This window comes from Myiozetetes cayanensis, unplaced genomic scaffold (assembly GCF_022539395.1).
Source record: "Myiozetetes cayanensis isolate MyiCay16 unplaced genomic scaffold, myiCay2020 scf20-37, whole genome shotgun sequence".
NCBI lineage: Eukaryota > Metazoa > Chordata > Aves > Passeriformes > Tyrannidae > Myiozetetes > Myiozetetes cayanensis.
The window spans coordinates 546,326-571,464 of NW_026087412.1; the positions used below are offsets into that span (position 1 = coordinate 546,326).

Sequence of the window (25,139 nt, forward strand, 5' to 3'; positions counted from 1 at the left end):
GTGCCGAGCTGGTCCCAAGGCCAGCCCACTGAGTGGAACCCCGGTTCCCTCCGGGACCCCGAGCCCCTCCTGGCAGCTCCAGCGCAGCCCGGTCCCCAGCACGGCACTGTCAGCTCTCATCGCTCCCTTCGGTGCCGTTCCCACCGCTCCTCCCGCTCTTGCCTTACCCTGCACACAGACCCCAGGAAAAACGGGGTCGGGGATGTCCCTGCATCCCTGGAACAGCCCCTGCTCCAGGCACGCTGGCACGAGGGCTGAGTGGTGGTGTGGATTTACTTTTTTTTTAATTAAAAAAGTAGTGGGGAAGAGGGCAAATGGGCCCAGAAAGGGGCAGGAAAGGTGTGTATGACAGAAGCATTAAGGCGCCAGAGCCCTTCAGCAGGGTCCTGTAAATTGGGGTCAGCTACAGGGCAAAGCTGTGAGAAGTTCACACTCCTCCTGCCAGGCACAAAAAGGAAGAAGGAGATGGCAGGTCCTGAGGAAAGGAGTCATTATGGAGTTCTGGCCATCGCTGCTGGCCCCCAGTCCCTCCACATCCATTGCTAAGGCAACATGGCAATGTTCAAGCCAGCTGGACTTCAACTCCTGCTCCAGAGCTCTGCTTCTGGAAAGCCAGTCAGCTCTCCCACCTCACTGAAGGGCTGCACACCCTGTGTGAACACCAGTTTGTACCTCAACTGAATGGGATCCTGTGAGAGAAAGGAAAAGAGAGGGGCACATCATGATTACAGATTCCTGGGCCCCTGTCAGCCTCACCCCTCGTAACCTTACTGCGGTGAGTCACCTCTGAAAGGGGAGAGTAACACCAGCCATGTGCAAGCTCTGCACACGACAAGAAATGGATCTTCCTAAGACAGACAAGGAGCAACTGGGAGACCTGTGCAAGCCACCCAAAGGCATGTTGGCAATCCAGGCCTGGCCAGCCTTTTCAGAAACAGAGGGTTCTTTACACCAATCTGGGGTCTCATCATTCTTCACCAATGCAAGAGATCTGCCACTCATCAACTGTGCCTTGGGTGGCCTCGTGTTCCACCAGCTGCCAACACCTGCACAGCGTGAGCCTGGAGCCATCTCTGCGAGCAGATGGGGCAGAGCTGTGCAGGCCCCTGCAGTGACTGCCCATCCAGTCCTTCAGATTATAGCTCTGGAAAGCTGTTCCAGCAGGAACAGCTGTTCCCAGCATAGTCTCCCCTGGATCTTCTCATTATCAAGACTCTCCCCATCTTTCATGCAAACACCCCATCCACCTCAGTGACATTCCCAGTGCCCCACCAGCAGCACCTTGTGTGGGTTGGTGAGCAGCAGCACCTGAGACACCACCATGGGAGGAAGGAGGGGACTGAAGGCTGGCAGCTCAGAACCAGAGGCTGGCTGTAACTTTATTTTCATGGTCTGAAAGAGGAAACAAAAGGAACACTTTTTAGTCCACATTGGAAAAGATTACTGAGTGTTACTGAGCTGCAGAGCTGGTTAAAGATACGTCAGCCAGACTTTGTCACTCAGTGAAAAGCACAGCCTGCATCTAAAGGCAAATATTCCCAAACAGCCAGTTCTCTGCTGCACATTCACAGGCAGCACAGAGCCTTACCCAGGAAGCTGAAGCAGCAGGTCTGGAGCCCTGTCTGGCTGTAGCAAAGCCATGGATACACACTGTGAAACAGGCACCAGTCCCACAGGTACCACCACACAAGAGGTTCTCCATGCAGAGAAAGGGAGCCACACAATTTCCCGTGAGGAAGGTAAATGCCAAGCAAGAAATGGTGAACTTTCTCCTCAGGACATTTCTGAACATCTCTGCTACTTGTCACAGGCTTCTCACCTTTGGGACTGCAGCCTGGAATGCTATGTCCTTAATGGGGTGAGCTGAGGTGCTCAGCATGGACAGAACCATCACCAGCACATCTGGCCGGCCAGGAGCTGGATCTCTGGAAAAGTGGAGCATGGCCTTGAAACCATTCCTGTCGTACACAGTGAGTGGAGAGATACTGCCTGCCAGAGACAAAAGGAGAATCAGAATCAAAGCTGGCACTCCCCTCCCATCCAAGGGCGGAACAGGAAAGATGGGATATGGAACAGCAAAAAGAAATCACAGAAACAAACTTTTACTTCCTCCATCACACTCACAGACCAAAGATCAGCCAGGACTGGAAACTCCTGACTAATGAGTAGGGAGGACAAGGACATTTCTGTGTTAGGATCCCTAGCACCTGCTCAAATTCTCGGATACATTAAGCCCTTCATAGAACAGTCATTATTTGTCTCCAGCTGACCCACACAGCACGAAGGTATGTTCAGGGAAGAATGGCTGCTTCCCTGCAAAACCATGGAAGAGCTCTAGTAAGTCTCTAGTAAGCAGAGCTGGCACACAGAATGATTGCACTTACTCAGTGTAATTGAAATTAAAGGGACAAAAAGGTTTTCTAGAGAAGCATCACAGGGAGCTGGATGCAAAGAGGCAGCAGGCTTCAGCTCGTAGCCCGGACTGGGGAGTGGAGGATCTGCCACTGAGCTATTTGGGAGATCTGGAAAGGGCAATTTCATTGGTGATAAATCCCTGAAAATAAAAGCATGTAGAAAACTTTTATTAACTGGGAACACTACATGAGATAGACCATCTTCTGCTGTATCTGTCTATATTCCCAATCCCTCATCCCCTTTAGGTATAAAGAAACTACAAGCTTACACTCTGAGTTCTTAAGAAATTCAAAAATTCTCTCTATTTAATATGGAAGATGTTGCTGTTTCAAAATTCATTAAGGCAGATTTTGGTTCTGTTACTATAGTGAAACTTAGTTTAGGGCTTTGTAAGTCTGCTCTCCCTGTGCACAGCTTTCTGGAAGCCTCATCAGGGAGATTAGGGTAAATTCCAGATCAAAGACATTGCAAGAAGCTGGGACTCTGCAATAAAATCTCTTGTATTATGGCAGATTGGATAAGCATATTGTAAGTCCCCTGCTCTGAAGATCTGTGGATGATTAATTTGGTTTGTGAACTGTTCCAAGCTTCCACTGAGTGCCTGGAAACAACTTTCTCGCAGTATGGAGAAAGCTGAGGAAAGTACTTTCTGAGTGACAGGTTATTACAAAAAGACCTTACTGTTAGGTTTTTGTTCCCTTAGCTCAACATCACCTTGTTCCCAGGCAATGGGATTTGTCTCCCCGAATTTCTGACCCTTGAAAGGCCTTGGTGTGCAATTACGCAAAGTGCAACTAATAGGTGCACAACTGCAGGAAAGAGCCAATGTGCAGATGGATCACTTGATATCTCTAACCAGGGATAGATGACAGGTTTTCCTAGATCTCCCTGCTGTCAAACAGTATTCTTCCACCCCCAAATCTGACTGTATTATGCAGAGTTTGCTTACAAAGAGAATGTTTTGGTCCTGGATGGTGGAGAGAGCTCTTCATTCAGGCCCTGGAATTCACTCTTCCCTGCACAGCTGTCTTCCCAGCTCTCCTGGGGTCCCAGGGTTTGAACAGCACTTACAGCTTCACTATATTCATTGCATACAGCAGGCTAGAAAATAAGGCACTTCAGGTTCATGCTATAGAATAAAAACCCCTTCCACTGAAAAGAACCTTGTTTTTAATACCACTACTTAAAATAGAAATAAATATGAGTAACTTGGTTGCAAACTGCAGCTGCAAGATTCATTGAGAGCAGAAGGATTCCAGTTTCCCTTCATAATAAAGTAATGTAAAAAAGGCTGCCAGACAAAGCCAGACCAGGAATCATCTCTGATTTTTGTCCTTTATACCTTATGGACTGTTAAGTATCTGAGCATCACTCACCTCTGCTAAGCCAAAATTGGGTGGTGGTTTCTGTACAACAGGGGAATTGCTGAGACCTAAGAAAGATGCCAAAATGCCACAGATAGTTTACAGAACACACGGGTTTTCCAGAGGTTCTTCCTTTGCTGTATAACAGTGGTTTGGCTACAGTCTAAGACCACTAAAGACACTATTCCTGAAAGCATAGGACTGAAAGGCTCTGCTTTCTCTTGGGACTGACATTAAAGTCAAAGCTCTCCTCTCTTAATGAATCACCACAAACCCCAGTAATAAGGGTAGCACTGAACAGGACTACAGACCTAAGGACTGGAACTCCTCCTCGAGCAGGCACAGGGAGGTTGTGCTGCCATGGCGGGAGGCCGAGGGTGTGTCTGCAGAGGGGGCTGTGGGAGTCTGGGCTGTGGCCTCCAGCTCAGAGAAGTCCATCAGGGTGTAGCTCCTCATGCGCCGTGGGGCTGGTGGGCACACTTGGGGAAGAGAGTGAGAGTCAGAGAGGAGCATTTCTATCAACGGTTCACGTGCAAAAGATGATGATGGTTACATAATATTTTTCCTGTGTTATAAGATTTTCTCCACATTTATTCCCTTCCAAAACCCCTCCCCGCGGGCACACAGGAGCAGAGCTGCCGATGCTCCTCACCTGGCACACAGGCAGAGCCCCCTCCATCGCCGTTCTCCTGGTGGGACACAACCTGCCTGTACTGCCCGAGCGCCCGCGTCAGCTTGTCATTGGCCTGCAGGATCTCAGCTGGGGAAGAGAGGAGAACCAAAACAGTGACCTGCTAACGGGAAGGGCAGGGCAGTTCCACAGCACTCTCCAAACTGCTCGTGACAAAGGGACAGTGCACCTGAGGACCTGCCCGGAGCAAAGGCTGGTGGAGCAGCCTGTCCTCAGCTCCTCACTTGTCTTTCATTCCATTTTGCACACAGTACTGGTGATTTCAGACCTCTCTGTCATTTAGCAAGATCACCGTGAAATCCGATCCCATCTCTAAAGTACTTCCAGTCCCTGCTATTTCTTCTGCATTTTTCCCAGTGTACTTGAGTCTATAATCCAGCACTCCCCAGCTGAAGTGCCCTGGCACTTCCTCCTAGAGGGGCAGCAGGAGACTCAGTGCCATTCCCCTGGATATGGTGAAAATGGAGAGCTTTGCCTGTACCTTTGGATACCATGTGCCCAAGCACTCCCCTCCCAGAGAAAAGGTACACCCCTGTCACAGAACAGGCGACAAACTGAGCTGCAAAGAAATGCGAGGACAGTGCTGGCTCTTACCTAGAACCTCATCGTCAGCCACCGCCTCACTGGCCAGGCGGAAGAGCAGCGGCCTGAGCTTCTCACAGCGCTGGAACAGAGCCTGGGGACGAAACGTTTCGTGTCATTGCTCAGGACATCCCAGGCACGCTCATTCTTGTATCTCCGTGGTCACCTATAATTGATGCTCCCTCTAGAAGAGGGAGGAAGATGAGCAGTTATGCAGAAAAAAGAACATTTACCTGTAGGGTGTCCTGGTCAGCTGAGGATAATTCTTGTCTCCTGTAGTTCTCCAGTAACTCATCCATATGTCTGACATTCTCAGAAACCTCACTGATGGCGTTCAATCGTCGGGACACCTGAGCTGACTTTTCTTGCTCCTGTGATGAAAAATGAAATCAAGGTTGATGATGATTTGGCTGATATGGCCAGTGCATGTGCTTGGCTGGGGCACTCTGGGTCACGCTTGGGGAGTTCCTTCCTATAAATACCTTACCGCAGGTAGAGGAGACCCAAAGCAGGACAGGTGAGAACATGCCCCCAGCTGCATCCCACCTTCTTGCCAAGGGCAGAGAGAGAATCCCCCTACCCCACTCAGGGCACCCTGGCCCTGTGCTGCTCCATATGGAATCCATCTCACCACAGGCACGAGTGAGACTTCAAAATTCGAACTGGGACTTGGTGGTTTCTGCCACACAGAACAACATGCTCAAAATGACCGGAGGGATCTGTTAAACCACATCTCCTACATAAGCAGAGAAGTGGGATGCTGTTTCAGATGGAACATGAAAATGGACAGGCCGGACATGCACACACACACTCTGTGCAGGAAAGAAGCAGTCCTGTGCCGATGTGGCTGTTTTCCACCTAGGAACTGAGTTTATTTTGGAAACTTCCTACCACTACTGCAGTCCTACTGCCAGGATCCCACTGATGGGGAAGTGTCCCACCACCCAGGCTCCTGGGTATAGACATTCACATCTTCCCCTTCCTGACAGTGGCATACTTTGGCAAAACAAAACAAAATGGTCTCACACTGTAAATTCAGAATAATGAAGACTGAAAATGCCCCCTCCTCTGGGGCTGTATTCTGATCCAGTACAGAGGGTCTCCTGTCAAAAACTGAATGGCCACATCCCCTCCCACCCTCCCTGGCTGCAAACAGGCTTCCCCCCCAGGAGCTCCCACCTCTCTAACCACACTCTGGATCAGGCGGTTGGCTGCCTGCAGGTCCTCGGGGCGGCTGCTCTTCAGAAGCCTGGCCAGGAGCTGTCAGGGCAGAGATGAGCAGTGAGCAGCAGCCTCTGGGCACTGTGCTACAGGCACACATCACACACGAGACATTCCAGTTCCTGTAATCCTGGAAACTTGTGGGCTCCTGTCCCATGATCTAATTCAGGTTATAATGCTGCCTGCACAGAGTTTGGCTGTTGGGATTGGGAACTCTCTGGCTCGTCAGAATTTCTGTACGACCCGGAGAAGCCCTTCCTTGGGCAGGTTTCATAGAAACTGATGCTTTTCTATAAAGAAGTTTCAGTTTTTACTAAGCAAACATTTCTGACAAAGCCTCACAGCATTCTCTAGCTTTGTACCACAGGAAGGATCAACATTATTCTGAGACAGTTTCTTTGAAACAGCATAAGCTCCCAAATGTTACTAAGCCTTTTCTCTTATCAGTACAAATCAGAGGGTGCATCATGAAAACTCTGAGGTTTACCTTGGATTTCTCTTCATCTGTGTCAAAAATAGAATTCTGAGGTCTTGGAGAAGGCGGGGGTAAAATTTTGTCTTCTGGTAATTTGGGATCTTCTTTAACAATCCCTGAAACAGGTAACAGTAGCTGTTCAGTGCTGTCCAAGCTTCTGAAACCCTGATGCTCAACAGTGTGGGAGGTTTTGCGTGGGATTTCTGGATTATCACTGAGGACTATTAAATATAATGGAAAGGATAAAAAATTCAGCTCAGGAACCTTCTGAACTCATCTATCATAATCCTGGGAGAATATTCCAGGGGCAAAGATCATTCTGAGTTTGTCCTGTATCTTTTCCCTGCACACGGTGTGAGCACTGTGTGAACAGAGGCCTCCAGGCCAGCCTGAGCTGTGATTCAGGGAGGCTTTTCTTTGGTAAATCCTTTTAAACAGTTCCACGCACCCTTCAGTACCCAACCAGCCTGGGAAGTGTGGCTTTTGTCTCTTTTCCTTGCACACAGCATGTTATGAAAAAGCTGAGTCACAAATTGAAGGGGACAGATATCTGTGGGGGAAAACCACGTGGCCTGGGAGGCTAAAAAGGAAACTGAAATAACAGAACTGAACCTTGTTTCTTCAGCATCTGATAAGCATCCCGGATTTTGACTTCCTGGGGAAACCAGACTGTCCAGCTGAATATCACTTCTGTGACCCTCAGCTTGACTTTGTCTGAAGACCAAGTTCCATAGTACTGTAAACAAAATGGTAAAGAAAGATAAAATTTTAAGGTCAAACCCAAAGCACTGGTGCCAGATCTGGCCCAGGGATCTGGCCCTGAGGAGTTTGTGTCTGGAGACTAAGGAAAAAATGGATTCATAAGAGTTAATTCACAGTGCTTTTGGGGATTAGGGAACAGTGCATCTAGCTGTGTCTGTAAACAAAAGGAATGCTATTAAGTGTATGATAATTACATACATATTGTATGACAATCAAAATTAAACCATTTCAAAATTTTCTGATTAGTTATTGAATCCAAAATCCAAAGGAGGTTGTTTTATTTCAGTGAAAAGAGATCTGTGCTTAACTTTAACCACTTCCCTTAACTGCTGCAATGCAATCGCACCATCGGCCCCAGCCAGCCCCGGGCACAGGAAAACTGAACAAAACCAGAAACAAAAGTTACTGTCTTTTATCAGTGTCTGGATGTTTTCTCCAATTTCTCTTATTATTGCCTGAGAGCACTCACTTTAACATATCATAAAAACACAAACCTACCCAAGATCAGGCATTTCAAACTCGTATGAGGGGTACCTGTCCTGTCAGAGCAGCAAACAGAATTGTTTGCAGTGACATATTCTTTAAATTCTGTGGTTTCACTGGAATCTCATTACCAAGCCTGGGACTTAGAGAAGGGGTTTTGTTCTCCAGTTGAGAATTTCTCTGAAATCAGCTTTTTGTAGCTCTGCCCTCGGGCTGATGCAATGGAAAATGAAACATGTGCTAGTGGCAAATGTGTGCAGGACCCGTTGAAAGGGGCAAGTGATGACCGCGATGCCAAGAAGGTATTTCAGGCAGTCCCAGGCCTGCCCTGATGCAGAGGAACATGGTGAGAAGATCCCACAGCCTCTGATAAAGGGGGGCTGCATTTCTCATCCTGAAAGGCCCTGTAACCACCACCTACCTTTGGGGAAAGCACTTTAATCAGCTCATTCAGAAACCTGAATTTTGCTATTTCGCTGTGAAATCTGTCACCACAGTTGTTCACACAGGTCTCCAGCACCTGCAGAAAACAAAATGTTACCAACAGGAACTGTACAAACCAGGCTTAGGGAGCTTTCAAAAACTTTGCCATTTTAATCCTAAATCTAAGAACTTTCTGACACTGCATTCACAAATACAAGACACTGAGAAAATTGCGCAGCAAGGACACGTATTTTTCCTTCACCAACTTTCTATAGCAGCATGTTTAAGATTGTCTGCTCTGTTCTACCCGTCACTAACAACTTCCAGGCCACTGCCCTGTGGTGGGACACAAGTCACACAGACAGAGCTGCAGATGACAGAAACACCTCAGCTGAGTGAGATGGAGAGGAACAACAGCACCTACTCCCTCTGCTCTGCCCTGGTTCCTGTATTCCTTGTGCAAGGGAAAGTTAAAAGGGAGAGATATCCAAGAAAAACAGAAAGGGAGAGACATCTAAGGGAACAGAGAGCTGTACTGTCTGCTATGCTGTTCTACTCACCAAATTCTGTTCCCAAGTGTGGATGGAAGTACTTACTGTGAGTGCATGGAGAGCTTCCCTCTCCTGAGGGGACTGGATTTTATGTGCCAGCAGCCTCAGCGCAAGCAGTGGGCTGGGGAGGAGCAGAAGCAAGTCAGACCACAAGGTTCCCAGGAAAAAAAAATGCTGCTGGTTTTGCTCCACAGAGAAGAGCAACTGCTGGATTCACAACAGGAGAGACCCTTCCTCGGGCATGGTGCTGGCCAGGGCTGGCACACACACAGCGCGGAGCCCAGCGATCCCTGCGCTGCCCTCCGGCCGTGCCCAGGGGCTGCCCCTTGGAGGGAGCAGCGGGGACAGCCTGGGGGATGTCTCTGGGCAGGCACATGAGAGCTGGCTCTCCACAGCCCAGCCAGCCTGTGCCAGCTCCTGGGCACGACACAGGTGCCATTCTGTGAGCTCTGAGCTGTCTGCTCTAAGCACAGAGATGACCACTAAGCTTTCACAGGTCATTTGCCTAATTAGTCCCGGCTACTTCCCACGGAGCCCAGAACTCAGTTGGAAAGTGGGGAAGTCCCAGTAGAGATCACCCACCCCTCAGGAAGGAAAAGCCAAGGCTGAGCTCCCTCAGGGCTTCCATGCAGAACCCCACATCAGGAATCCTTGGCCAGACTCCAGAGGGTCTACTGAGGGCACGGCCGGCAGGACCTGATGCCTGGTGTTGTTCCAGCAATGGACGTCTGAGCCTAATCCCAGGCATCACCATCCACCAAACACATTGGCATACAGCTATTTCCAACTCATTTCCACTCGCAGGAGCGGCAGAGCCCACTGAGTCCATTCCCAGCTCCTTCTCCAGCTCCCCACACTCTGGTCCCAGGCCCCTTTCCCCCCCAGCCATGAGGGAAGCTCAGAGCCAGACACAGCCCAAGCGAACACGAAGAGCTGTGCCTCTGCCTTACCCCTCTGTGTCGGCGTTCACCTGGTCACAGAACCGCTGGATGCATTCCCAGTTTTCCTCAGGGATACTTGGGTCAGTGGCCTTGTCTTACAGAGGGAGAAAAATATGAAGGGAAGCAGCAGAGCCCAGCCTCAGTGTGAGCGAGTGGCTCAGGGCAGGAAGCGGCTCAGACCTCGCTGCTGCTCTGGGGGCTTTTGGTAACACAAATGGGATGAGCAGGAAACAGCTGTTACTAAAATCTGCCAAAAAATACAGTCCCAAGCACACTTTTTAAGTCAGGCACAACCTGACCACAGCAGATACTGCTTTTAGCACAAGAAATTTAAAAACCATTTCCAGGCAGCTCTCCCAGGACCATATGGCAAATGTTGTGCTGGAACACAGGCACCGTTTACCCTTTTGCACAGTAAATTGAGGGAAAAAAGTCTTTTTTTGCTTTATCCACTCCCCTGTTGTTCAACCAGCTTTGGTGGCCAAGTATGGACAGGAGAGTTGGGGAAGAGATACAGGAACATCACCCTAAAGGGGTTCTGTGAAGATGACGGGCCCTCACCCACAGAGCTGAAGCTGTCCCAGTGCCTGCCCCGTTTGGAAGTGGCACCGGAGCCAGCGGCCAAGGCAGCCCCGGACCCCACCCCCATCCCCACTCACTGAGCCACCGCTGCAGCTCCCCGGTGCCAGCCATGGGCTCCGCTCCGCCCCGAGCAGGAAGCAGATCCACCCGCCCTTGCTCCTTCCACGCCCCTGTGCGAAGCCCACGTGAGTTTCTGTGGTGTGGAAGTGTTCGCTGTGGGCGTGGGCCCAGTAAAACACCCCCCAAATCCCTTCGGCAGCTCCTCCCCTCGCTGGCGTGCAGAGCATTGGTTAGAACGGAACAAAAAGTCACCACATTAATTTAATGATTAAAAGGGCATCAGACAAAAGAGGAAAAGACATTCCAATCTCCGGATCAGGGATATTTTTGGCAGAACCATGCATATGACACAGTACACAGGGAGGGGAGTTCCCCTCTCCAAGCAGTTCACTTAGCTTGGCAGGACATCAGGGCAGCTAAGAAGGCAGAAGCTCAAATATATATATATTTCTCTCTATAAAAATACTTTCCCCACACAGTATTTCCTGGGGACCTGTGTTGCTGTAGCTGTAGGTACCCTGATTGTGAAGCTATCTCCAAAACGAGACTCATCTGCTGCTATCAGCAGTTACTTCCTGTCCGTGTGGTCTGAATTTAAATGCTGGTAAATGTCTGTTTCTCCCACCCTGGAAACCAGGCTCCCTGTACAAACCTGGCTCCTTACACAAGGTGACAGCAGGACGCAGCTGAATTTGGATTTGGTTTCTCTTCCAGACAAAGTGGTTTGTGCTTAGCGCAGGTCCATACAGATCTGGAAACAGCACAGACACCTGCCTGGTCCAAAGCCCAGTTCATCTGACCAGAGATAATCACGCTGAGATCAAAACCACAGGTGGAGGACAACGGCACGTGCTCCTATGCCATCGAGGAGCGGCCTGGCAGTGTCACTGCTGTTCCGTGTCAGCTGCACAGCGCTCTGTGGATCCGGCCACTCACTTCCTTGGGTCCCAAAGTCACCATCATCTCGGCCACGCTCGGCCCGTGCTGCAAACACAGAAGGAGTCACCGCACACGTGGCAACTGGCACTTCCAGCACGTGGTTATGTGTCATCCTGACCGAACCCACAGAGCTCTCGGATCGCTGTCAGAGCAAGGAGGGGGGTTCAACAGCAGCTCAAACAAGGGTTTGCAGTTTCTCCTCCTGAAGTCAAATGCCAGCCCTGGTCAGAGGGACCTGAAGGATTAATGTCAGAGCTGAGCCAGGATTAGGCTTTGGAGAATTTTCATAAAACTTGGTTTTGAGCTCTGTGACAGCAGATTGCACATAAAATCCCAGTTCTGCCCCAAACCTACAACTTTGCCAATGCTCCCTCCATGGTTGCTCGTGATTTTCTGACTTCAGATTCATAACCAGCATACTCATGCTCTGACACTGCTGCTGCTTCCAAACGTGCAGAACAGCTCTTATGGCCAGAGCTGCTGGGTACTGGCACATGTGCTCCACATGGAACTGATGCTGGGCCCTGTGAGGTGTCCCAGTACCAGTACCTGGGGCGGGGGGAAGAAGAAAAAGAGGGGGGGTGAAGGGGAGGGGGAATAAACAGGGAAAGGCTCCTATTGTCAGACTTCCTGTTTGTACCTGCTGCCCGCTGAGTGCCAGGCGGAGGAGCTGCATCACGCTGCTGTACTTGGTCTCTCTGGTTTGCTTCTGGAGGTTTCTCAGGTCTTTGTTCAACTCCTCCACGGTCAAGGCAGCTGCCTGCCTTGTCATGAGCCTTTGGAAAAGAAAGTGTCCTTACAGTCTGAGGACAAGAAAACCACAGGATCCCTATCCTTCACACCATCCCAGTGCCAGGGTGCTCTCTCTGCTCGCCAGAAGCAGAGCTCACTCAAAAGAGCAAGTTTAAGTCACAAAATTGTGCCAAGGACCTGAAAAACCACAGGAAAAGTAGAATTCTGACTGCCTTTTAATAATACAAATTTCAAAGATGAGGAGCCACCACTGACACTCAGCTGAGGCAGCAGCATACTTACCCTAAGACTAGTTTTCCTATTTCATCTGCTTCTGTAGAAATCATTTGCAGCTGCTGTCGGGACACCGAGGGCCTGACCCACAGGTAAGAGTAATCACTCGACACCAGGTTCTTCAGGAGGCTGATGTGACCCTGGGGAAAGAAAGCAAAGCTGGTAAGGCAGAGGGTTACACTGTGGGGACAGCAAACCCATCCAGCCTGTGCTTCACACCAAGCTGGAGACCTCCCCCACACCTGTACCTCACACTGCTCGGAGGAAATGTCACTGCCTGACATTGAGGCAGCCGAGTTTTCCAGCCCCAGAGCCCCTCGGAGGGAGCAGGGACACAGAGGTAGCTCAGGGGCCTGTGGCTGTCTCTGAGGTGCTGAGCCATGGGTGGCTGACTCAGAGCTGGCTGGGGAAGCACTGATTATGTTCATCTGCCCCTTCACCAGGCAGCGGGAAGCCACGAGTTACCGTCCCACTGCCACCATACAGCCATCACACTGGGACAGTCGGGTCCTGCCCCTACAAAGAGGGCTTTGTGCTTCATAAGGATACTACAGCAGCATCCAGGGGCAGACTGGGAACAGCTGGGCTCACCCTCCCCTGGCCAGCACCCCTTCACTGAGCTCCCAGCACACAAACCACCCTGGTTTCACCAGGAGCTTCATCTGCCTCAGCAGAGGCTGCGTGGGGACTCTGCTTCTAAGCCACAGGGCAGCAACAAAGCAGAACAGCTTACACTGCCCAGTCAGCAAAGGGGAGAGGTGAGCTGGCATGAGGGATCTGGGGGCTGGACCTTCCTGCCCCAGGCCAGCTGCTCCCTGGGCTACAGGAGAAGTGCAGCTTGGAGATTGTCAGCTTATCTAGACAAAGCCACAGCTGACCTGATCCAGCACTATCCATAGTTCTGCTCTGAGTGGCAAACAGAGAGGTCTTCCAAAAGCACCCTTTACAGTTCCATGATCACTTTCACAGCAGGGACATGTTGTCTCTCCATGAGGAGCTCTCTGCTAACTCAGCAAGGTATGGATGAGCTCATGACTCTGCAAAGACCCTCAGGACGTTCACCAGGCCCATTCCCACAGGTCAGCTGCCTGTACCAGGGGATTTTGGCAGCTAGCAAAATTTTTGGCACACGAGCACTGGAGCAGGCCATGAAGGTGTGTGCAGGCTGTGGGATTCCTTCATTCAGGAATCCCACAACACCTCAGCTCCAGAATGGTGACACAGTGCTATCACTGCTCATACTTTTCTCAGCAGGAGGACTCGCTCCACATATTGCTTTTCCAGAACCTCTGGATCTGCCTGCTGATCCCCATAGACGCGCTTCACCAGCTCCTGCAGCTCCCTAACGAGCCGCTGGCGCAGCCCTTCGTTCTCGATGTGACGGGTGAGGTGAATCCTGCAAGGGAGAAGAAACCTGCTTTTGGACTGCTTTGGGTTAGATTTGATCTAGTCACCCCAACCACATTTACCAGTTAAAACTGCGGAACTGTTGGAAAAACAACATTAAACCGCAGACAGACTTTCTACAATGAAGCATTTAGCTCTGGCGCCCCACAGTGAACTGAAGATGAGGCCACTCTTAGCAGCACAATATCCCAGTAGCATGACTGTACTTGCAGAAGAACCTTCTGGAAGCGTTATCTCTTTTCAGATGTTATTTTGAAACTAAAGACTTTGCATCCTCCCAGCTACACCCACCCTCTCCCTAGCCTTTCACAGTGTTCCCAACACCAGTGTCCAAGCACAGGACCCAAGAGGAGGCAGAAACAGTGTGAACAAAAACTTATACTTCCCTGTAGCACAGCCCAAGAGCTGGTGCATCAAGACCATGCTTGATCCCACAAACAAAACCTCCAGCCACAGCTAAGTGCTAGGAATAAATTCTCACTGGTGTGCTGTTCACTACATTTAAAAGCCACCAATGATTTTTTTACCTGTTGAATTCTGGGAGCATTTCAAGATCCAGGAGGGCAGAATGGGTGGTAATTCTGCCTATTTCAAACTGTGAGATCAGCTCCTCCAAAGTCCTCCCCATCTGCTTCTCTGCAACACAAGCCAAAGGGAATCACACAGGTGTACTCTCCCACTGCTTCTCCCCACAGGCCTCAGGCGCAGGGCTGGGGCAGCAGCATCGATGAGGAAAGGTGACACAGGACAGCCACTTGTGCAGTGCCAGCAGCAGCATGGTCACCCCTGGCAGGCAGGAGAGAGCTGGCAGCAGGCTCCCTCCCCAGGAGCAGGCTCTGCCAGCTGCTGGTGAGGCACTGGGAAATGGCACACTCTGCTTGGCTCCGCTGCCTTCCTCAGCAGAACACCCCCTGCCTGAGTCAGACAAAGAGAAGTAACACTCAGCCAGAGATTTCACTGACCAAGGAAGATTTCACTCCCAAGCAGAGCTCCCGAAACACAGGTTAATTTGTGATCCCCACACAGCAAGAGCCACAAAAGGAGACTGACTCAACTCCTCGTGGTCTGTCAGGTTAAACAAGAAGCGGGACAGACGTTAGACAGCACTGCAATTATTAACCAAGGCATACAAGTTTTCCCAAGAGTTCACAGACAGTTTTTCCACCTCGAGGTGAGGGTTGTCCCAGGTGGGAACTCATTAGGCACCAGACTCAATTTAAAAGGCTGCACAGAGGCAGAGAGATTTCCACCATTCCAGCTCCTTTCACAGGAGCTCTGCAGAAGCCCTGGTGGCATTTCAGTGCTGACTGGTCACTGACGTCCATTTCCTTACCCTGTCAAACACTGACAAAGTTCTTAGCTGTTGACATAAGTCCAACCCATTGTCCCAAGTCAGCACCAAGTGACCTGGCAGGCAAGGGCCTGTGGTGTTACCTGCAAATCCCGAGCCGCAGTTGGTGACGATGTCCAGCAGTGCCTCTGGCAGGAAGCCATCCCGAACAAAGCGCTCCAGGAAGATGTCCCCCTGCCTCTTGGACAACTTCCCACCATCCTTGTTCAGCAGCAGCGGGAGGTGTCCAAACTGAGGGGGCTCCCAGCCAAGGGCTTTGTAGAGAAGCAGGTGCTTGGAGGTTGAGGTCAGCCACTCGGTCCCGCGCAGCACGTGGGTGATGCCCATGTAGTGGTCATCCACCACGTTTGCCAGGTGGTACGTGGGGAACCCGTCCCCCTTGAGAATCACGGGGTCGCCTTCCACCTCAGCCACCTCGTGCTTGTTCCAGCCGTAGACCAGGTCCTGGAAGGGTTCCATGCCCTTCTCCAGCCGGAAGCGGACAACGCAGTCGAGGCCCTGTGACAGCTTCTGGGCCACTTCCGCGGGCGTCAGGTGCCGACACCGGTTGTCGTATCTTTGGGAGACGAGAACGACACTCTCAGTTCAAAACAGGCCAACCCCATCAGTCATTTTTACACTCCTAAAACCCCACACCGATCCCCGAATTTCAGCTGTAGCCTGCCCAGCACGTCCCGTCAAACATCTCCTCTCCGGAGGGCGCTCCCCGGAGCCTCTGAAGGTTTCTCTCTCCATGGGCAGCGACACACGACTCAAGTGTTTTGGCAGCGACACACAACCCGAGTGTTTTGGCAGCGTGCAGCGCAGAGGGTCGGGGCAGGGCTCGTACCGGGGGGTGTGCTGGCAGCGCAGGGCCTCCCTGCGGAGCAGCTCCAGGCGCCGGGGGGTGCAGAAGCAGCGGTAGGCAGCCCCGCTCTCCAGCAGCGCCGCGCTGGCACCCCGGTACAGCTCCAGCCGCAGCGACTGCACGTACGGCCCGCGGGGGCCGCCTCGGCACGGGCTCTCGTCGGGGGGGATACCTGCAACGGCAGCACAGCACGACTGAACAGCTGGGCCAGCACAGCAGCCCTCACAAAGGCAGAGTCACACCTGCCCTCAAAACGAGTTCCTGATCTCTAAAAGAGAAGTGTTCGGTCAGTGAAAAACGAAAGATGTTTCTAAATACCTGCCCAGTCCAACATTTCTTCTATTCCTTCTGCAGCTCCAGGCACCACCCGATTCTGATCTGTATCCTCCACTCTCAAAATAAAGGTCCCTTGGTGTTTTTTGGCAAAGATATAATTGTACAAAGCAGTCCGAAGGCCACCCAAATGCAGAAAACCTGTAATCGTGGGGAAATCAGAGGAGTGGGTCACAAAGAAGGCCCAGGGGAGAGTTCTAAACGTGAGCTGGAAGGGTGATGGATGCTGCTTGCAATGGCAGTGGGTCCCAGAGGTTACCGGGGCCAGAGCTGCACCGCACAGACACAGCTCCGGGGACCCTGACTATGGAAAGGACTTATGGACAACTCCTTCCAGGAACGGACTCCCTGAAGTGACCTGGAAACCCCTTGTGGGCTGGCACGTCCCAGGGAACACGACCGCCAGCAGAGACCCCGCACAGAGCGGACGGCACAAGGAGGTGCCGACAGGGCGAGCCCGGGAGGTCCCCAGGGAGCCAGCAGGTGCCTTCCCCGCACACGCCCCTCGAGCGTCCGAATTCACGTTTTCCAACCCAAAGCGCCGCCCCCGCCGCAGCGGAGCGCAGGGGCATGGTGGGCAGGGGCCGGGCTGGCGAGACAGCAGTTACCTGTGGGGCTGGGCCCGAACCGCACTCGCGGCCCCCGTGTGAGTCCCAGAGCCGGCCCCAGGGTCAGACCCGGCCCCACAGCCATGCCCATGGCCAGGCCCGGTCCCGGACGCCGCTCCCGCCGCCCCGCGCAGCGCGCGCAGCGCTCGCGCCATCGCTCCCCGCGCACGTGCCGGCGGCGCCGCTTCCGTCCGCCTCAGCCAATCCGCGCGCGCGCCGCGCCAGGGGCGGGGCGTCCCTTAAAGGCGCCACCGCCCTCCCCGCCCGCCCGCGCGGAGGGCCCCGGTGCCCGCAGCGCCGAGCGGGGCCCGGTGCCCGTCCCGCCTCCCCGCGCGCCGCCGCCGCCGCCCGGGGCGCGGCCTGCGGAGCCCGCACCGCCCCCGCGCTGAGGGGCGGGCGGGGGCGGCTACGGGAGCCGGCGCGGCCCAGGCGCGGTGGCGGCGTTTCCCGGCGTGCCCCGCGGAGATTGTACACAATCATCATGGCCGCCGCCGCCGCCGCCGATGGTACGGGGGGTGCGGGAGCCCGGGGGGGCCGGGGCCGCCAGCCCGCCGTGCCGGTGCGGGGCTGCTCCCCGGAGCCCGCGGTGCCGGTGCCGCCGTGTCGGGTACCCGCAGTGCCGGTGCTACCGTGCCGGTGCCGGTGCGGGTGCGGGTGCGGTGGGTCGGGCAGGGATAGGATGGAATGGGATAGGATGGGATGGGATGGGATGGGGGCGGCCCCGGGCACGCTGCGGGGCTGGAGCACGGCCGGGCCGGACACCGTGCCCCGGGCCGGGCTCTTCCTGTGCGCTCCCCGCAGGTGCCGAGGAGCCGGGCATGGAGGCAGAGGCGCAGCAGCTGCCGCTGGGCTGCGGCGGAGGGGCCGGCTCGCCGGCGGCGGGGAGGTCTCCGGAGGGCGAGGAGCGCCGGGAGCCCCTGCAGGCGTCCGTCAGCAACGGCGGCGATGCGGAGAGCGGCAGGGAGCTGGTGGAGCTGAAGGTGATCTGGAACAAGAACAAGTACGACGTGAAGTTCTGCCTGGACAGCACGGGGGCCGAGCTGAAGCAAAAGATCCACTCCCTCACAGGTGCGTTGGGGCCTCCGCCTCCCCCGCGCCTTCCTCGCCGCCCCGCGGGGTCCTCCTAATCGCTGTGCTTGTCTCTAGGCCTCCCTCCGGCTATGCAGAAAGTTATGTTCAAGGGACTTCTGCCAGAGGAGAAAACGTTGCGGGAAATCAAAGTAACGAACGGAGCAAAAATAATGGTGGTGGGCTCTACCATCAACGATGTGTTAGCAGTAAATACACCCAAAGAAGCTGCTCAACAGGAGGTCAAAGCTGAGGAAAACAAAAAGGAGCCACTTTGCAGACAAAAGGTTATTATTAACATCTCAATAATTGCTGGGGTGGGAGAGCTGTAGGATTTCTGTGGTTCTTCTGCAGGCAACTCTGGGTCCTGTTCCTCTTCAGAGCAGGATGGGGGTTCATTTCTTACAGCTTAGCGTTGGAAGGGCTCTGGGCAGGGGAGTTCAGCAGCAGAGAAGTGTTTAGCCCAGCAGGGACTGGGGCTTTGCTCGTGGTGCCAGGTACAGCCCAACATTTTGGACAAAAAATGGCAAATAACAGATGGTTGTTAGTGCAAACACAGTCCAGATTCATTCAGACTAAAATCTAACTAAGTTTTATTGGCATAAAAAAATTTGATCTCCAAAAACTGCTTAAAGTGAACACCAAGAGAGCAGCTCCTGCAGCTGTCCCAGCACTGAAGGGGACAGAGGTGTTGAATTCTCCTTTCGTATCTTGGAGCACAGCTCAGTAGGCTGGTTTGGTGGTGGGGCTAGTAAAAGGTTTCCAGTTCAAGGTATTACCAGCCATGTACCTTTCTCAGAACAAATTTGGTTAAAATTAAGTAGTGCGCCCTTGAACTGCAGCCTGCATGAAACATGCTGTTCGTGTTCTGTGGTTTATCATCGTTTATCATCTGAGTCCCATCGTTGCTTAAAGAAACCCGGCCAGGTACAAGCTGTGGTTGTGTATTTATTAGTTACTGTTGCTCTAATCCATTCTGGTTTGGTGCTGGGCTGCACTGGCAGAGTGGAGGGTTTCTGCCATTCCCTGGATGTAGCACTTGCCTGTTAAAACTATCAAAGTGCCAAATGGCATGTACGAGGTCAGAGTGGGATTCAGGGGTCCTGTGTGTTTTACAGACATATATTTATGTGTCTGTGTATTCTAGAACAGTTGTTACCCTTGGCATTATGTTGGGGCTCTTTTAATTTTTGTAATTTCTGTAAGAGTGTCTTAGTGCTCAATTAAGTTTGAAAATAACTGGTCTCCATGTGATGTCTCCATGCCTGTGACAGCCCTCCCTGCGTCTCGGTGCTATCAGGATGTGGTCAGGGGAGCAGCTGGAAGTACATTGCAAAGCTCTGTTGTGTTTCTGTGAATTTAATTTCTGTTTTTATATTTTAGCAACACAGAAAAGTATTGGATAAAGGAAAACCTGATGATGTGATGCCTTCTGTCAAAGGCGTGCAGGTGCGTGAATGTTATGGGCTTGAGACGCTCAGAGTGAGAGAAGAGACTTTTTTGTGGTTTGAGACCTTTCTCTGCTGGTTGAATTGTTTTTTGCTGTCTTAGCAGAAAGCTGGGAAGATGGATGATCCTTATGCTTAAAACATTGAGGGAATGTAGCTTGTGTGTCCCAGTCCCTCAGTGTGACTGTCTGTGTCCCTTTGCAGGAGCGCCTGCCGACGGTGCCGCTGTCTGGCATGTACAACAAGTCAGGGGGGAAAGTCAGATTGACCTTTAAACTCGAGCAAGACCAGCTGTGGATTGGTACAAAAGGTGAGCATCTCTCAGCCTTGGGGGTGAGCAATCGGTAGTTGGGCTGTGACTGAATTGTGACCTAGAAAAGCCTCTCCTGTGACTAAATCGTGTTTAGGGAATGATGGTGGCATTGCAGTGCTTCAGAACAAAACTTTGATTCCTCTTCTGACATGCCATTCTCCCAGATCATTGAGTAGTGCTGGATATTCCACTTCTCTTCCTGAAAATCTGGAGTTCAGTGGGTGCCAGCAGACTAATGGTCCAGTGTGCTATTCCTGGCTCCAAATGTAAATTATGATATTTGACAGTTCTGACATATCTCAGAAGCACTCCATAAATACGGATTTGATGCCAAGAGCACACAGAGGCTCAATGGCTTGGCCAAGACTCAGAAGGGAATCTCAGAACTGGGATTAAAACCAGGAGTGCTGGCATCTCTGGCACTGTCCTTCCAGCCAGAATTACTTGGCTGTCTTGTCCCAGCAAGGCACAACTGTGGTGCTGTGCAGAGGGGTCAGTTTGCAGTGGTGAATGGTACCAGGAAGAGCTGGGATGGACGTGGGGATAACGTGCCTTGCTGAGGATGTCTGCGTCCTGGTTTGGGCTGGGATATAGTTAGTTTTCTTCCCAGTTGCTGACTTGGATTCAGGGTGGGAATAATGCTGATAAGAGCTGATGTTTTGGTTGTTGCTGCACAGTGCTTACCCTCAGTCAAGGACTGTTTGGTGTCTCAGCTCTGTCCAAGGAGCTGGGAGGGAGCAGGGCCAGGACAGCTGGCCAGAGGAATATCCCACACCACAGAGCATCATGTCCAGTGTGAACTGGGGGGAGTTGGCTGTGAGGGGCTGGTCACTGCTGAGGGACAGGCTGGGCATTGGTCAGTGGGTGGGGAGCAGCTATGCTGGGCATCACTAGTTTCTCTTGGGTTTACTTTATTGCTATTATTATGATCAGTAGTAGTACTATATTTTACTTTGTTTCAGTTATTAAACTGTTCTTACCTGAACCTGTGAGATTTTTACTTTTTTCCCAGTTCTCCTCCCCGTCCCAGTGGGGCAGGGGGAGTGAGTGGCTGCATGGTCCTTAGTTGCCATCTGGGGCTAAATGGGACACTGGGATAATCCCTGCCTCCCAAGGAAGCTGTGCTCCTTCAGTTTGACCAGGATGGCCAATATACAGTGATGAGCAAGAGCAAAAAAAGTGCTTGCTCACTGTCCTTGCAAAGTAGCCTAGTTGGATGGTAATATTACCTCCAGCTGGTACAGTATTTCCAAAGTAAGCAGAAACCCTGGAAGTTTTTGACCTTTCCTTTGTAGGACAGACTTGACTGTGAAGATCTTTCTGGCTCTAAAATCTCTCTTCATCTCAGTTGCAGTTGTTTCTCTCCTGGGCAAAGTGATGGAACCAAGTATCGGGTGGTGCTTCTTCCTCTCTAGGTTGGGGAGGCAGATGTTTCTGTTACTGATCCTGTGTTCTAAATCCATTCTTAGTATTTAGGTGATTAATCTCTTCCTTCACCTTCCACATGAATTTCAAGTATAGTGTTTCTGAGGTGTTCTAGATTAGTCTTCCTTAAGCTTTGAAATTTGATTCTTCTTGTAGTCATCCATCTTTCCTGTAACCTGTTTCCCTACTTCCCCAAATTAGCAGCAGATTGCTTCCTCTAGGGAATGGCTGTAATTGCTGGCTGGTTTTGGGAGAACCTCCTTGTTGCTCTGAGAAATCCATGGCAGAGGCTAGCATGTCCAGGCTGAAGGAAACCCGCCTGGGTGTCCACACAGCTTGCTGGTGTTGGAAAGTTGGAGCTGGTTCTTCCCCCTGCAGCCTCCCTGGACCTCACAGGGCATTTGTACAGGTGTTTGTAGGGCAAAGTTTGCCCCGTTGCTCTGGTCAGTTCTGCAGAGGCATTGATAATGTGGATTTTGTCTATTGCTGGGATACTCTGAGCAGTAATTGGTTTGGGGAATCCTGAACCAGGGCAAAGTGAGTTTTTACCCCATGAACGAACTCACGAGTCTAAGCAGGCTTAGTTACAGCACTGAGGCAGAGGGTGTTTGTCCTTACATCACTGAGGTTATCTCCCTACATGCCCTTTTTGGGTAGGTGTTTTTTTATTGATTACACAAATCAATTAGGTCTATCTCAGGAACTCAGAGTTTGGTTTGTCCTTTGTAGAGTGTTTTGGGTGTTTTCTGTCTTGTATCTAACTAGATACTTTTAGGCTGATGCTGAACACTGGAACTGAAAGGCAGGATCTTGAAATTAAGCGTTCAGAGAGAAGTGAGGACAGAGCTGACAGGAAAACTGCCCTGGACCATGTACTTAGTTGCTCTCGTTGGTGCCTGTGGCTGGATGATGTTACTCTGCCATGTAACTGTAGCCTTTTTTGGTCCTGTTTCTATTTGTTTCTGTCCCTGTGTGCTCTTTTTTATCCCGTTGCCTGTGCTTCTCTGAACACTGCCCCAGGGTAAAGCCAGGCCTAGGCTTTCAGAGTTAGGTCAGCCTTTCTTCACCAGCTTTCAGCCCTGCTGTTTATCTGTAGAGTTCAATGTAATCCTTGGTAGTTGGTTCTGAGTATTCTCACACCCAGACTAGATTCCACTGGGATGAGCAATTCTGCTGTTCTGAGGGGATCTGTTCCTAATGGGAAAACATTAAATAAAGCCTGGGTTTTCCCATCGCTCAGTCTAGGCCCAAATCAGGAACACTGAAGTGCTTCTTGTGGTGCAGAGCAACTGTGTTTTGGGTTCTCTCGTGTTGTTGTGGTGCCAGCTGGGGGGGGCTGGTGCTGTGGCCACCAGGTCCTGGGCAGCAGGTACCCAAACTCATCTGAGGGGGGAGATGCTGACCTGAGGGGCTTTTGGCACCAAGGGAGGTGATATATGACATTGATATGAAGTATTGCTTCTCCACACGTCAGAAATAATACTCTGATCAATTTTAATGTAGAGAGAACAGAAAAATTACCCATGGGGTCCATTAAAAATGTGGTGAGTGAACCTATTGAAGGCCATGAGGATTATCACATGATGGTGAGTAATAGCGCTACTTTAATCGTATCCATCTAATTCCTTCATGCAGAACACACCAGGGAGGCTGTAGATTGGAGCAGGTTGGAGGTGGATGGTGGTTCCAGCCTCATGGGGATGGGAATGTGGGCTGCTGTCACAGTGTCGATATTTTGGGTCCATATTGAGTATCTGCTGCTGTGAGGAAGTCTGGGCTGGTTTCACACAAACATGAAGTGTTTAGGCATTATTTTGTATCTTCAGACTGTGACAGTGTTAAACCAATAAAAATACTTACAACGTAGCTCATGATTTCTTAGTGATATTTTTCAATTCTTGTTTTGATTTCTAGTGTCTATGGTATTTATATAAACAACAGGCTTTGCTGGAGATTAAAAGAAAAAGGGACTTGATGCCTGCAGTATTTTTTCACAACTGTAATGTTCTGAACAACTGGCATTGGATATAGCAAAGTAACAGTTCAGAAGAGAGCCGTGCTAATGTACTGTATTTTTGTCTGTTTCTTTCAATCTGTGGATTTTTTCAAAGTACAGTAACTAACTTTTAATGTTAAAGTAAGTTTCTTTCCAGTAAGAAGTCTGTTTCCTCCTTTATGGGGAGAAAAGAAAAATGTTTTACCTTAGAATTATTGCTTGCAGGAGGGTAGTGCTGTAGTCTCTGTCCAAATACTTAATTTTTGTTCGCCCATGGGAGAAAAATGTCCTCTTCAGCACATGTTGCAATAAATTTATCCCACAGCAAGGACAGAGGTTCTGGCACACCATGGTGCTCCTCTCCTGGGCACAGGAGAGAAGTTGAGAATAGGACATTATGTCTAAATATAAAATCCTATGAAATGTTATGACTATAAAAACACAGTCATTGTCTTGTTTAGTTCCTGTTTTGGCTTCTCAGCTCTGCCATCTCTTTAGAGACTCTGAGTTATGCTTCAGATTGTGTTCCAGAATAGCTTCCTCATGTTCTTGAAACTGGCTGTGAGTTTTGGTTGCTGCTGTGATGTTGTAAAAGGGAAGAGGTCATTGTTTTATTGGTACTGTGCAGCTTTTGCTTTTCTGGGATGCTCCTTTAATTGCCCTCCGAGGAGCTGTAGCGTGCACTGGGTGCTGGAGGGAGCGGCAGGTGGGACACACTGGGCTGGTTTGGCAGTGGCTGAGCTGTGCCTGTCCCCTGGGCTCAGCAGTTTGTTCCCATGTGTAAATGTTGTCATTTTTAATTGCAGGCGTTTCAGCTGGGCCCAACAGAAGCGTCTTACTACTGGGTCTATTGGGTCCCAACTCAGTATGTCGATGCAATCAAAGACACGGTGCTGGGGAAGTGGCAGTATTTTTGAAAGCACGCTCACCTCTGGCACAGGAAAATGACACAAAGCTAAGGACACTGCTGGGAGAGGCCTCCAACATCCCTGGATGTGACAGTCCTGGAACTTATTGATAAAACATGCTAAACGAGGCATGGATGGAAGCCAGAGGTGATGTTCTTTCACCATTAGTTTACTTTTAACTTAAAGATTTCACCATCCCTTTTCTGCAGTCAGCTTCAACCATATTTAAAGCAAATACAATGGAAATCAATAAATCTTAATTCACAAAATATTGTGTGTAATACACTTAAATCTGCTAAGAGCTGATCTTCCAGTTTAGTTTTAAAAAGAAAAGATTGCGATGTATTATTGAGGATTTTTTACATGGTTTGAACAAAACCAAATATTTTCATAATCTTTCAGTTATCAGCATTAGACTTAATTTAGTTACTTGGCTGTGACTGAGAATTTCAGGAGCAGCTTTTTAAGAACAAACTGTAGCCGTGTGCAGCGTTGCTGTTGGGTGAAGCCATATCCCACCAGCCCTTCAGGGCAGCTTCCACTCTTTGGTAGCAGAACTAATACTTTGTTTTAACCCAAAGATGCTTGTTTGGGACTTTTCCTTGCCTTTTCCCAACACGGACATCTCTGGGTTGGTCTCTGTAGCCTGTCTGGAGCAGATGAATTCCCTGGGGATGTTTTGTGGCAGGTGACCCAGTGCTGCCTGCTGTCCCCTCTCGTGACCGGTCAGTGGTTCACCTCCTGTCCCGGGCTGCTACAGTTTGGGAGCATTTTCTTGCATATTGCAGTCCAGAATCATTTTGCAGCTGCTGCATTGACACTGACACGTTGGATTGGAAACACCCTTGTGCTGCCTGGTGTGAGCAGGGGGACACAGTGACATGGATGGAAACACCGTAACACTGTCTGGCATGAGTGGG

The 25,139-nt window shown here is 50.9% G+C and overlaps 3 protein-coding genes across 5 annotated transcripts; 1 reads left to right on the forward strand and 2 right to left on the reverse strand.

Moving 5' to 3' along the window:
* Positions 1–156: 156 nt before the first annotated feature.
* Positions 157–10,648, reverse strand: GGA2 (golgi associated, gamma adaptin ear containing, ARF binding protein 2). 3 transcript variants are annotated; one of them, XM_050317237.1, is made up of 17 exons: positions 10,568–10,648; positions 9,918–10,002; positions 9,013–9,088; positions 8,415–8,513; positions 7,361–7,484; positions 6,761–6,864; positions 6,232–6,312; positions 5,286–5,423; positions 5,065–5,146; positions 4,432–4,539; positions 4,091–4,258; positions 3,792–3,847; positions 3,365–3,516; positions 2,385–2,554; positions 1,820–1,989; positions 1,282–1,392; positions 159–689 (listed from the first exon to the last, which is right to left on the reverse strand). In XM_050317237.1, exons 1-17 carry the CDS (start codon positions 10,599–10,601, stop codon positions 579–581), a joined length of 1,869 nt encoding a protein of 622 aa, XP_050173194.1. In that variant the 5' UTR covers positions 10,602–10,648; the 3' UTR covers positions 159–578. The 3 variants fall into 3 exon arrangements, 2 of the variants coding, with proteins under 2 accessions (XP_050173195.1, XP_050173194.1); XM_050317238.1 differs by lacking the exon at positions 6,232–6,312 and having other exon boundaries at positions 157–689; XR_007629173.1 differs by lacking the exon at positions 159–689 and having other exon boundaries at positions 1,820–1,925.
* Positions 10,649–10,780: 132 nt separating this feature from the next.
* On the reverse strand, positions 10,781–17,216 carry EARS2 (glutamyl-tRNA synthetase 2, mitochondrial). Its single transcript, XM_050317239.1, is given in 10 exon segments — positions 10,781–11,534; positions 12,130–12,265; positions 12,525–12,655; positions 13,758–13,911; positions 14,450–14,558; positions 15,357–15,829; positions 16,103–16,292; positions 16,439–16,594; positions 17,062–17,101; positions 17,103–17,216. Coding segments are annotated over 10 exon segments (1,587 nt in total). The 3' UTR covers positions 10,781–11,450.
* A 238-nt stretch (positions 17,217–17,454) lies between these two features.
* On the forward strand, positions 17,455–24,488 carry UBFD1 (ubiquitin family domain containing 1). Its single transcript, XM_050317240.1, has 7 exons — positions 17,455–17,567; positions 17,863–18,129; positions 18,208–18,416; positions 19,513–19,578; positions 19,782–19,887; positions 22,819–22,901; positions 24,118–24,488. The coding sequence occupies exons 1-7, from the start codon at positions 17,543–17,545 to the stop codon at positions 24,226–24,228; spliced, it is 867 nt and encodes a 288-aa protein (XP_050173197.1). The 5' UTR covers positions 17,455–17,542; the 3' UTR covers positions 24,229–24,488.
* The last annotated feature ends 651 nt before the right edge of the window (positions 24,489–25,139 follow it).

Bases quoted from the DNA above. Each gene is read 5' to 3' on its own strand.
- GGA2 (XM_050317237.1), bottom strand. From the start codon at position 10,601: ATGGCTGGCACCGGGGAGCTGCAGCGGTGGCTCA. The intron at 3,517-3,791 runs GTGAGTGATGCT...CTTATTTTCTAG, and splicing joins CCAATTTTGGCTTAGCAGAG to CCTGCTGTATGCAATGAATA. The intron at 690-1,281 runs GTGCTGCTGGTG...TTTCTCTCACAG, and splicing joins TGCTCACCAACCCACACAAG to GATCCCATTCAGTTGAGGTA.
- UBFD1 (XM_050317240.1), top strand. From the start codon at position 17,543: ATGGCCGCCGCCGCCGCCGCCGATG. The intron at 18,130-18,207 runs GTGCGTTGGGGC...GCTTGTCTCTAG, and splicing joins AAAGATCCACTCCCTCACAG to GCCTCCCTCCGGCTATGCAG. The intron at 22,902-24,117 runs GTGAGTAATAGC...TTTTAATTGCAG, and splicing joins ATGAGGATTATCACATGATG to GCGTTTCAGCTGGGCCCAAC.